At 36.7% G+C, this 13,239-nt stretch overlaps 1 protein-coding gene across 1 annotated transcript; it reads left to right on the top strand.

Annotated features, from left to right (window-relative positions):
* The first annotated feature begins 3,002 nt into the window (after positions 1-3,002).
* On the top strand, positions 3,003-9,940 carry LOC131333372 (zinc finger CCCH domain-containing protein 14-like). The gene is made up of 3 exons (XM_058367859.1): positions 3,003-3,375; positions 4,404-4,464; positions 8,987-9,940. The coding sequence occupies exons 1-3, from the start codon at positions 3,294-3,296 to the stop codon at positions 9,744-9,746; spliced, it is 903 nt and encodes a 300-aa protein (XP_058223842.1). The 5' UTR covers positions 3,003-3,293; the 3' UTR covers positions 9,747-9,940.
* Positions 9,941-13,239: the final 3,299 nt, after the last annotated feature.

Here is a 13,239-nt window from a genome sequence, read left to right as displayed (position 1 = left end):
ATCTATACTATTACTATATATGACTATAGTTACCTAAAAAAAAAAAGAAGAAGAAGAAGCAGCTCTCTTCATTAACTCACTCCCCTATATGAAATTTTCTCAAATTTTCATCTTTTTATTTATTATTATTATTCTACACTTTTTTCAAAATATAAAATATATACTTTAATTTACTTGAAAAGGAAACTAAGTTCAATCAATAACATAATAAATATACATTTTATTTTGCTTCAAACCTATCTTCTTTCTTTCTTTGTGTTTTTTATTGTTGTGAAATTTTCCTAAATTGTTATGAGAATAGGGAGAAAATCTCAAGAGTCATACATGTCGACCCACTGATGCACCGCATAACGGGAAAAGAAGTTTTCACTTATGTTTTTGTTTCTGTTCCCGTGCATCTAACAGGCAAGACGCTAGTATTAAGCATGAGTATTTGCTAGTACATGAAGTCATGCAAGGAATACTACATGTGATAGATCAAAGCCTAATAAAGAACTGCAATTAGAGAAAATAATACCAAAAAATTTGAAAGAATAAATCAAATAGTTCTAACATGCAGCATTGGAATCACCGATCCTCTTATGGATGTGGCTTGGATGGAGTTGGTGGAAAATAAATATGCATCTCAGAAATTAATATAAGATTTCTGTGTTTTGGTAAAGAAAGCAGAAAAGAAAATACTACAAAACTATGGGTGTTTTGGATAAATAGTTGAGCTAGATTATTTTTTTTGTTCTTATTCAATTTTTTTATTTATTAATTTTGTGTCAATTCCTTGTGAATTATTGATTCGTAATGACGAGAAGAATATAAAATGTAAAGTATTGTGAACCAAACTTCATTTTTTTGAATAATGACAAAAATAATCCACAAATGCTGTTTGTTTTGGATTATTTTTTCCTCTAGTGAACTTTTTAAAGATTCTAATCACATTTGTTTACTTTTTTTTTATTCCCATCATCGCAATAAATCAATAATCCATACCAAATTTACTCAAAATTAACAAATGCGATTTTTTTTAATAAGGACAAAAAAATAACTTGGCTTAATTGTTTTGCCAAAACACCCCAACCTAAGGTATGTTTGGGGATACGTGCCAATGTACTTGGCAGCGACCAACATGGGGCACTTGGGGTCACGCGCTCCTATTAAATCTTTTTAACGGCGGAGCCGTGAATAGTTTTTTACGAAGCCAATCACGACCATTTTGGATGGTCCGGATGTTAATGAAATTTTTCCGAGGAAGAGTGTTTCATTAAAATCTGGACCATTCAGAACACCTTTGGACGGTCGCAATTGATTGTTGTCGTAGAGAACTTGTTCACAGCAGAACCGTGAATGAGTTTCTCAACAAGTCTATAATCACACTCAAAATAAGTACCCAAACACATACACAGTTGTTGGGGATTACACATATACTCCTGATGCGTGCATTTCGGGTAATAGTAATTTTGTGTGGTTGCTAATGTATGTCTAAATTTAGTATCATCTTAAATGAATTTTTACAATTATAATTGATAATGTGCCCCATTAGGCCACTGAATAGATTTGAGTCATTCATTGCATAATATAATTGCAGTTTTAGCTAATTTATTTTTTAGTAAAAAGGTAATTTCTTTTTCAAAGTCTTTCCCAAATCAGCCAAAAGTTAGACCACAAAAAAAGAAAAGAGGCTAACTTTATAAAAACTTTTTAAAAGCAGAGATTATTTCAAATAACTTTAGCTCAATTTTTGTCACAAAATATCTAAAACCCTTAAGAAATAACACCAACTTTAGTATCGTATATCATTTTAATTTTGCGTTTTTAGCTCAATTTTTGTAACAATACATATCTATGCCGATCAATATGTAGTGAAAACAAGGTCAAGGTACAGCCACGTAATGTGTCCTGAATAATTTTTTTTATTTTTTGGCAAATCGTAGGGATCATCAAATCTTAGACGTATGTAGAAAAATGCCTTACGGCAAATCCACATCTATATCATGGGAAAATTAGGGCTTGTTTTGGGCCTTTTGGCTTAAAAAGTCAGAACAACTTTTTTTTTGGGTCTTTGTACAAATATCTTTTTTATTTGTTAATTTTGCGTTAAATTTTTGTAGTTTATTGATTCATCGAAGAAGAAGAATCAAAAAAGTAAAAAATTCTAGACAGAAAACTAGATTAGTTAAGGACGCGGGGGCTCTGCTGTGGCTCATGGCATAGCACCCCCTACCCATACCCCCAGGAAAAAAAAATTTAACCTTTTTATTTGCAATCTTATAGAGCAGAAACGTGAGATCTTCACATTGGTTCAAACGGATTGAAAATTGGAGCAGATAATTTTTTAACTGTATTTTTAATATATAAACAGCCTTCAAAAATTAAGTGCTCCAATTTTTAATCCATTTGAACAAGTGTGAATATCTTATTATTTGAACATATTATTCTAAAAAGACATAATTAACTTTTATCTTTAAGGCTCTAATAATCATTTTTTGCTCCACAAGATCCTAAATAAAAGCAGATACTTAATTATGAGAGTTCTAGATACAAAAACTAATTATGATCCTTTACAATAATATGTTCAGAATAATAAGATATTCGCACTTGTTCAATCGGATTAAAAATTGGAGCACTTAATTTTTGTAGGCTGTTTATATATAAAAAATACAGTTAAAAGATTATCTGCTCCAATTTTCAATTTGTTTGTACCAATGTGAAGATCTTATTATTCTGATCATATTATTCTAAAGAGACATAATTATATTTTATCTCTAAAGCTCTTATAATCACGTTTCTGCTTCATAATTAAATTTTATCTCTAAAGCTTTTATAATCACATTTCTGCTCTATAAGATTGCAAATAAAAAAATTTTAAAAAAAAATTCCTGCAAAACGGCCCCGTTTTTGGGTGTGGATAGGGGGTGCTGTGTGCCATGAGGCATAGCAGAGCCCCCGCGTCCGTTAGTTAACGGGATAAGTTAATTACTTATATCAAAGCTGATACTACTCCATAATTTCAACTGCATTTAACTTCGAATCCTCTCTTATTATTTTCCTCGCTCGAGCCTCCATTCGACAGTTCTGCGAACCCTAGACTCTCTCTCTCTCTCTCTCTCTCTCTCTCTCTCTCTCTCTCTCTCTCCTATTCGAGCTCAATTTCTCCGTGCTTCGGTCTTATCCTGTTCTCAATTTCCTCACTCGAGCCTTCCTTCGACAATTTCTGCGAACCCTAGTCTCTCTCGCTCTCTCTCCCCCGACTGTTCGAGCTCGCTTTCTCTGTGTTTCGGCTTCTGCCTCTGCTGTGCTCAATGGAGTTTGGACCCGGTCGAAAGAGAGGGAAGCCAGAAGCTGCCTTCAACGGCAATGGCGGTTTCAAGAAATTCAAGCACGGTTAGCTCTTCACACTTCTTTTCTCTGCTTTCTGTACTTTGAATATATATTCTTTTTTGGTTTATCTTTCTTGTGTTTTTTGAGTTTTTCTTCAGTTTAATTGAACTTGTATGTGCTTTGCATTATGATCGGTATAGATTGTGCTACTGATTGTTTTTCGTTGTTATTCGGTGTACTCAGTTTTTTCCACCGTTGTTTTAGTTTTTATTATTCTTTTGGTTGGTTAATTTTTTTCCCACAATTTTTTACCTTGTAAGAAATTCAGGTTTTTGTAGGTCTCTTTTGTTCAGTATACCGGTCTTTCTCTTGGTCGATTCTGGTGGCATTTTCATAATTTTTGCATTATCAAAGGGTTTTTTTTTTTTGGTTTCCGCGTTTGTCCTTTTTTTAGTAGCTGGGTCTGAACAATTTATTGGTATTTCGTTCTTTCTGTTCCTACATTTCCTAATGCCAACATGTTTTTGAGTTGTGTTTTGTTTGGACAAGGATAGTTTAAAGTGGGAAGATATCTGATTGCCATGAAAATTAGGTTTAAGTTTTCTTTTCCTCCAGTTTCTCGATGACCCGAGAGAATTCTGGTATACAGTTTGCTTGAAGGGGACGGAAAGGAATCACTTTTTTCGATTTTCTTATGGGATTGGTTATTTATGTCCTTTCGAATTTCATTGGGGTCCATTATTGAAGTATTATTTCCTAGATATGAAATGCCTAAGTATTCTCATCGTGAATGGTCATTCCCGGACACAATTGAAGATTCTTTGTGAATTTATCAAAGAAGAAACAATCTGATAATGGGAGCCTTAAAAAATCGTAGTGAAGCGTTTCCCATTAAAATCTTTGGAGCCATTATGTTAGTGACGGTCTTCTATTGTTTTAGCAAAGAATAATATTGGCTCTCTTTATTAAGGCAATGTTTTTTGGACAATGTTTAAAAGTTTGTGAAGTCGTTCTTAGATATTATTCACTGCTCCAAGAATAACAACTTAGTGGAAATTTAACTGAGAAAAATAATTAATGTTCTACAACAGAAATGGAGTCCTTTCCAACTGGTACAGGAAGCAAATCGAAGCCATGCACAAAGTTTTTCAGGTTCAAATCCTAACCTATCTAAGATAAATATTCTGATTGCAAATTTTATCTGTTTTAAACGTCTATACCAATTGTAAAGACAAATATCTTTGTATAATCATTGCGTGGAAAAGTATGATGATTTGGACTAATGAATTGGCAGTCTAAAGTTGTGTACAGGTCACATTTCATATAGTGATGTAACAAGGACTATTGAACAGAACTGGTTGATTTGTAAGAGCCCAGTTGGATTAAGTATTTGCCGGTGGTGTGATCCAAACTAATAAATTGGGTGTCTAATATTGTGACACAGGTCATATACCTTCTTTAATGAATGGTTATGAGAACTATTCAACAGAACTGGTTGATTTGTAATTCTACTATGGCATTAAAAACCTTATGGCTTCGCTGCCTTATAGTCCGAAAGACGCTGAGTGGGTTGTGAGTATTCTATTGTAGAAGTTACTTGGTCGGCTGTCTATAGGTGATAAGAAGCTAAATGGTAAGCAAAGGATTGTCCGTAAGTGATTTCTTGTGATATTTCCTTCTATCATTGCAAGGTAGTGGAATCTAGTCCCATTAATGGACATCTAAAGTTGTCGGAACTGGTTATTTCACTTACCTTTTTTCCTCATCATTTTGTCCGTAAAGACTATGGGATGATACTATTTTGTTTTCACGACCGTACAGCATATATTAAACTTGGAAATGGTTGTCGGCAAGGCAACTCTACTACCTTATTTTGGTTATTGACTTCTAGTACCTTGAATAATGAATACTTTGTTCTCCGACTGAATTTTGTTGATCACTTTGCTTTTGGTTTCCTACTCCTGATTTTAATACCATCTCAGTCGCTGTTGCTTTTACTTGGGAATATTGCTTTCTAGTTCCAAGTTGATATTGTGCTGATGGTCTTTCTTAAAATAACTTTTCGTGTAGCTAATCCATTCAATTATTTGCTGCATTACAGATTATTGCAGTTTTTTGTTAAAATCTATTTCAAAATCTTCTCACTGAATCTTAAAAATACTCCATAACACCTTATGTTTTATACTAGGAGAAGTATACAAGGGGAAAAAAAAAATAGGTGAGCTGGATTTTGTAAGTATGAAATCCTCTGGAAAAACTCTGTAAAAAAGTGTTGATCAATTCTTTTTGACATGTTGATGAAATTTGGGCTTGTACTTCGTTCACATTTGCTTACAATCTAGTGTTCTTTTGATATTGATGGTAGCCCATTTGCAAAATTAATCTGACTGCACAGTTATTACATCGTATTATATTTCCAAGTTGTCTGCATATCGAATTCAATGCCCATTTGACATGGTGTATAGGTTATCGTTATCCCTTTTCTTTTCTTTTTTGTGTGTGTGTGTGCATAAAAGTGTTAATGAGTATTTTCATGTAAATTTTTTTGGTTGTCGAGCAACCTCAAATGCTGCTGTGCTTGAAAAAATACTGAATATAAATTCATGGGATGCAATGATAGATTGATCTTAAGATAGAGAAATGGAAAGGACAAGTAGATTGAACATCAGCTCTAGCTGTTATGTTTTGTAGTCGATATTTAGGGTTTCAAAATTCTCAAATAAGGACTTCAACAAGCTCATTAGAGACTTGAAATACGCAGGCCAGGGTCGAATCGGGTCATATGGCCAGCAAATCAGCACAACTTGGTTCGAATCTGGCTAGAAATTGCTCGAATCTCATTGAATAGGGTTGTATTAAGTAAAACATTGCTCGAAAGTTGTCCGACACCATTGCGAGGTATAGTCTATGGTTTCACATTCAAGCAGGTACAAATAGGATGGAAATCTGTCTGGCTTTGTGTCCGCAGGTTCGAATTTGCTGTGGATTCGAATGGGTCAAAACAAGATCACAGATCTTTAATTAACCATGAAATGAATGATCGAGGGGTGCAACTCCCATTGGAGTCGATTTAGGGTTTGATTTTGTGTGCTATATATATATATATATATATATATATATATATATATATAGAGAGAGAGAGAGAGAGAGAGAGAGAGAGTCCGTCTCCCGTAAGGACCACCTCATTTTAATAAAATGCGGACCTCCCTTTCCCGATTGAATTTCGATGATCCGAGCCGCTCAATGTGTTCAGAACGTGATTTTAAGGGTACCCGCGGGAAATCAGCAAAAAAAATGATCGGGAAGGGCTTCATCCGAGCAGTTTTTGTTTGTTTTTTATCGAACGGTTCAAACAAAAACTGCTTGGATGAAGCCCTTCCCGGTCATTTTTTTTGCCAATTTCTCGCGGGTACCCTTAAAATCACGTTCTGAACACATTGAGCGGCTCGGATCATCGAAATTCGATCGGAAAATGGAAGAAACGAGGAGGTCCGCATTTTAACTAAAATAAGGTGGTCCTTACGGGAGACGGACTGTATATATATATATATACAGTCAGTCTCAAATGAGGGAGCCCTTATTTTAGTTAAAATGCGGACCTCCTCATTTCTCCCATTTTCCGATCAAATTTCGATGATCCGAGCCGCTCAATGTGTTCAGAACGTGATTTTAAGGGTACCTGCGAGAAATCGGCAAAAAAAATGACCAGGAAGGGCTTCATCCGAGCAGTTTTTGTTTGAACCGTTCGATAAAAAACAAACGATAAAAAACAAACAAAAACTGTTCAGATGAAGCCCTTCCCGGTCATTTTTTTTGCTGATTTCTCACGAGTACCCTTAAAATCACATTCTGAACACATTGAGCGGCTCGGATCATCAAAATTCAATCGGGAAAGGGAGGTCCGCATTTTATTAAAATGAGGTGGTCCTTACGGGAGACGGACTGCATATATATATACACACACATATATCTCTTCAAACCAACATATCTGAGTGAGAATAGGAAGAGAAAGGTGTTTAGGGTTCTGGCAAAATTTTCCTGGCGAGGCTAGGGTATAGGCAAGAGTTCACATCCAGGTTAGGAGTCTGATACCAAATGATGCGACCAAATCAAAATGAAATATTGATAAAGAACAAGAAAATCTCAGAATGGGATACAATGAGAAAAGCTCTCAAGTATTCTCTTTTGAAAATGATAAAAATTTCCTAATGAGGATTCTAGACTCGTAGTTATAGACTCACCGACTCTAAGACAAGAATAGAAATAAAATACATATTCTATTCAACTGCATCGACGTTTATTTTGTTGTCGAGCAAACATGTATGCTGCTGTGCGTAAAAGAAATACTACTAGATATAGATGTCCTCGGCATATCTGCAAGTGTTGGAATCAATCCTGTGTCTTCCCCGATGAGTCGATGACGTGGGTTCATTTATTTCTATTTCTAGCAAGCAGGGAAGTATAACTTTACCATGAATCAAGGGGAAACAAAGTGGAATCAGGAAATGCTCCTCTTTTCTTTGTAACTTTACCATGTATTCATTTATTAATGGACCCAACACTTCATATCTTTATCCTTGGCATATATCATGGATGATTAGGTATTTGATGCCTTGATGTGTCCATGCAACGTAGGAAGCCTTGCTCTTTATGTAGTATTTTATGTCATAACAGTTGGATACTTAGATTACTAATGGTTCTTATTAAACAAAGAATCTAATTTAATCAGCTGCGCATCCTATTTTCCCAGTCAGCCGTTGAAACTCAGTTATCAAACATGGCTTGGGCACCTACTTGGAGAAGTGACCGAGTGGATAGGTCACTTGTTCAATAGTATGTTTAACTGGTCAGAATGCATGTATTATCATTATTTGCATAAAGATGAAGGATAACAACAAATCACAATTAGTAATTTTGTGAATGACATTAAAAAAACTTAGATGTTACTTTATATAGGAGGGTCCGAGAGGGAGGGTGTTGGAGGCATGTGGCCTACCATATATCCAAATTGGAATGAGCTTCAATGCTGAGATTATTACGATTGAGACATCCTTTGAAGAGGTCTCTGGGCTGAATCTAAAAGGGTTGACCCTAGGTTACCTGGAATGCATAAAGTCATCGTTATACCTTTATTTGAATTTGTAATGCACCTTGTTGTTCACCTAGACACAATTTTGGGTCTGTCCTTTTTACTGATCATCTCATTGTTTTAGGTCTTTATCGTGATTGCAGCATTGTTTATAGTAGCTTTTGCACTGTGTGCCCAAGTCTAGTATGCGGCTGCTAAAGGCTGTTAATGAATGCTGTTTTTAGCACTATTTCAGTAAGTCGTAACTTTTAGGAGAGACAATTTCCTCATTATGCTGTGGGTTCAGTTCAAGGTAGAGAAAGTAACTTTTGAGTTTATTTGGTGCTGAGCGACACCTTACTGATGTCCATTGATATGTTTGAGTTTGAGAAAACCTGTACAAATTGCAGCCTGTTTATCGCGTTTGGTAGTTGTCCAAACCAATTATTAGGTGAATGTTAAATGTTTGAATCGATCAAACTTGCTTTCCACTCTATGGTTGTGAACCAGTTTGGAATTGATTTCATATCTCCAGCATTGTTTTGAATCAGTTCTGGTTTTCCCCTTTTGGCTCTGATGCATTTGGTGTTATTACTTGCCATGCAGCACTACGGGGTGCCAATTTGGGGAGGGGTGCCATTTCTCGCATTATGTTCCCGGCGGCATTAAAGTCGTGACTCAAATTCTTGGCAGCAACCCAGCTCTTCCATCAGCCGCCAGAAATCCAGTTCCCCCACAGCCCTTTCCAGAAGGTCCATCTCCTCCCACTGTCAAGACCCGCATGTGCAACAAATACAACACAGCTGAAGGTTGCAGGTTTGGCGACAAGTGCCATTTTGCACACGGCGAGTGGGAGCTTGGAAAGCCAACGATTCCGTCCTACGAAGGTCCTCGTGGCATGACGGTGAGACCACCAATGGGAGGTGGCAGGCTGAGCCGGCGAATGGAGCCACCCCCTGCCAGCAGCTTCGGGGCCTCTGCCACAGCCAAGATCAGCGTTGATGCGTCACTCGCCGGGGCTATCATTGGAAAAGGTGGTGTGAACTCAAAGCAGATCTGTCGCGTGACAGGAGCGAAGCTTTCGATACGGGATCATGAGTCGGATCCTAACCTAAAGAACATTGAATTGGAAGGGAGCTTTGATCAGATCAAGCAAGCGAGTGCAATGGTTAGAGAGATCATTGTGAACATCGGTGGTTCGGCGTCTGGGCCGCCTCCTCCTATGGCGAAGAACCCTCCTGCTGGGCCGGGCTCTGGTTCTGTGAGCGGCTTCAAGACAAAACTTTGCGAGAAATTTGCTAAAGGAACTTGTACCTTTGGGGATAGGTGCCATTATGCTCACGGAACCGATGAACTGCGTACATAAGGCAATGTGAGTCTTTATTGGCTCCTATATTAGGTATTCTATTACTAGTTTAGCATGACAGACTGTTAGTTATGGCCTCTAGTTCTAGTTGTCGGTTTGTGGTTTCGGTTATGCAAAGTAGAACAAAAGACGCATTATGAAAAGTTCTCCAGGCTTCGATTAGTAATCAAATTAAAAAAGAATTTAGGGTTTTACATGGGATTGTTGATGTAGATGAGCTTTGGTTTCATTGTTCTTTTTTTGTTCTTTTTTTTATTTATAAAAAACTACCGTTTGTGATGATCGAGTAAATCAGAATTACACACACTGCACGCATTGAAAGGGCTAGCCAAAGCCAACGCTGACGGAATCTACTCGTTTAGGCGGCTAACCGGATATATTGGACGACTTCAGGATTATGTCTTTTCTTTTTCTTTTTTTGTCCAAACCATAAGTGAAGACATTCCTAGTTTAATTGAACGGAACAGAAGTTGACATGGGTCTCTGGGCCCGCCCTTTATGCCTTTCGGTTTCAATTTGGGGGCATGATTCTGCAGCAAAAAGCAAAACGTCTCTTTAGCTCCTCTCTTCTTGGAGGTATAGAGGGTCAATGAAGTATTCTGAGAGCAGTCACTTTGTGCATATATTGCCAAAGGTTAGAACTATCTTCAATCTTTTCTTGCTCATACCCTATGATTGAGGATCAGATGTGTTCTATTATTGTTGTTGTGTATGTGGATCAAATGCATGGAATTTGGTAATTGAAACTTCGAATAAGATGTGGGGGGATGTTTCAAATTAAGTAATGCAAAATTAATGTGAGCTTTAAATCTCTCTGTATACAACATTATATAGACAAATATGGCGCAAGATTCAGTTGCATTTTCAAAAAGTGCGATGAATGTTTACAGCTTGCGCACAGCTAAGGTTTTCGAGAAGAGAATAAATTCTAAACGGAGGGTCCGTGTAGAATGAAATGTCTGCCTAGCCAATGAAAAAAGGACAACTCAGCAATTCACTCCACAATGAAATGTCCGCCTAGCCAATGAAAAAAGGACAACTTAGCAATTCTCACATGTGCTATTCGTTGGAAAATAATTATTTTGGATCTTATGGAGAAGAAACTTGATTATGAAAGCTATAGAGATAAAATTAATTATGACCTTTTAGAATAAAATAAAATAAAATAAAAAAATACGTGCTCCAATTTTTAATGTGTTTGAACCGGTGCGAAGATCCTTTTTTTTTTATCATTTTATTCTAAAGGGTTATAGTTAAATTTTGTTTCTAGAGCTCTCATAATCAAATATTTTCTATTTATTTGAAATCCTATGGAGCAGAAACTTGATTATAAGAGCCTCGAAGACAAAATTTAATTATGACCCTTTAGAATAAAATTATTAGAAAAATAAAATCTTCGCACTCGTTCAAAAGGATTGAAAATTAGAGCACTTAATTTTTTATCATATTTTTTAATATGCAAACAGTCTAAAAAAATTAAGTGCTCTAATTTTCAATCCGTTTGAACCGGTGCGAATATCTTAATAATTAAATTTTGTTTCTAAACCTTTCATAATCAAGTTTCTGCTCCATAAAGTCTCAAATACCCTCCGTGTAGAATTTATTGAGAAGATGGAATCTCAAAAATAAAATTGTCACAGTGATATACATCAGCGGGATTAGTGGAGTTAGTGAGTTAGTAGGTTAGTTAACAGGGAGTTCAGAAGTTATTCATAACCCTAAACCCCAAACGCGCCCCCGTGGGACTCGAACCACGGCATCCACTGGAGAAGCCTATGCCGCACACAACTGAGACAGCTGGGTTTGGCGATGGAGTATGTTTCACATTTTAATTAATGTTTTCAGTTAGGGTAATGTATCGTGGTCCCTATTACACCCCATATATTAACCCACTTAGAACCATTTAAAGCCCTTTATAAATGGGCTTGTGCAATCTAACCCAACTACAACCCACAAAAAAATGAGCAGATTTGGGCAGATTTTAAGTGGGCTGGGGAGTTGGTTCAGGTTGAGATTACCACCTCTAAAAATAATTATTAATCATGTTTTCATGCTTCATATTGGACCTTTGTAGAATCCATACAAATACAACTTGGTTGCCATAGTTGAAGCCATCTTTCTTATTGAGGCTTTCATAGCTCCAATTGCATGTAGCTTCTTTTGGCAAAGTCTTTTCAGCATCTTTTCATTTTGTTTCTGTATCACATAACTAGGAATCTAGGATAGTTAATCAAGCAGTTGTGTAGTTATACTTAGTCAGTGGAGTTGTGAGTTCAATTTCATTGGGGGGATGTTATACTTAGTTATATCTTTTGTATCCGTGCTTCTTTTGGCAAATGCTTTGTACATCTGTTGATCAAGTTAACAACTCTCGTTTTCGACTACGAAGAGAGATTGGGGAGGGGACAATTACATCGAACTACCTGCTTGGCTTTTCCCCTATGAATTCTTGGCTTGCCGAGCACAAAGAATGGTGTTGTCATGACAAATTTATTATTGTCCATCATGGTTTTTGTTACGGCAAATGTGGGACCAATCCTTATATATTTGATATATGTCTCCGGGTTGGAATTTATTTCTCGGTTTTGGGGTTTAGCAAAAAAAGAAATTAATTCCAAAATTTTGAAGCTAACAACAGCTTAGGCATGCCACTCAAAAAGAACAACAGCTTAGGCACATCCCAACTATTATCGATGCTTCAAATTAACGACAATGCAAAAGTCCACGCCAAGAGTTCTTTTTTAGAGTAGTGGGAGTTGAACAATCTCCAAATTTCCCATGTGATCCTAACCCCTCCCCCTTTTTAATTATGTTCCAAAAAAATTAAAAATATGTTGTACGACTTCGCTTAATTAATTCCCATGTCACCCTTACCGCTCCCCCTTTTTAGTTATGTTCCTAAAAAAATTTAAAATATGTTATAGGACTTCACTTATTCAAAATATGTTATGGTACAAGCTTGTAGAGTTTGTCACAGAGGCATATTCAGGGGGCTACAACTTTTGCCCCGGAACTCCAAAAGAGGCGTCCGGCTAAGTGACAAATCAAGCAGAGCCTCTTTTGGAGTTCCGGGGTAAAAGTTGTGGCCCGGGAAATATGCCTCCATGATTAACCCTTCATAACAGAGTTATTCACGGAGGCATATTGAACGGGTCGCAACTTTGTCCCTTAAACTCCAAAAGAGGCGCAGGCGGATCCGTCGCGTAGCTGAACATATTGCGGCCCGCTCAATATACCTCCGTGACCAACTCAACAAGCATTTAGAAAGAAAAAAAAAAAGTAAGAACATTTGCGGAAGTGTTCACTACTGTTCTTGTAATATCCCGTATTTTTCTAAATAGTATTTTATTTGAGTTGGGTAATTAGACAACACAGGAAAGGGAAAAAAAAAAAAAAAAGGGCCACTCGGTGCCTTGTGTGCAACGTGTAGGCTGGAAAAAAGGGCATAGGTAAAAAGGGCATAGGCCGGAAGTTTTTAGGGCCCACCATGTAT

The sequence above is a fragment of the Rhododendron vialii genome, chromosome 1a (assembly GCF_030253575.1).
Source record: "Rhododendron vialii isolate Sample 1 chromosome 1a, ASM3025357v1".
Taxonomy (NCBI): domain Eukaryota; kingdom Viridiplantae; phylum Streptophyta; class Magnoliopsida; order Ericales; family Ericaceae; genus Rhododendron; species Rhododendron vialii.
This window is presented reverse-complemented; position numbering and strand designations above follow the sequence as displayed.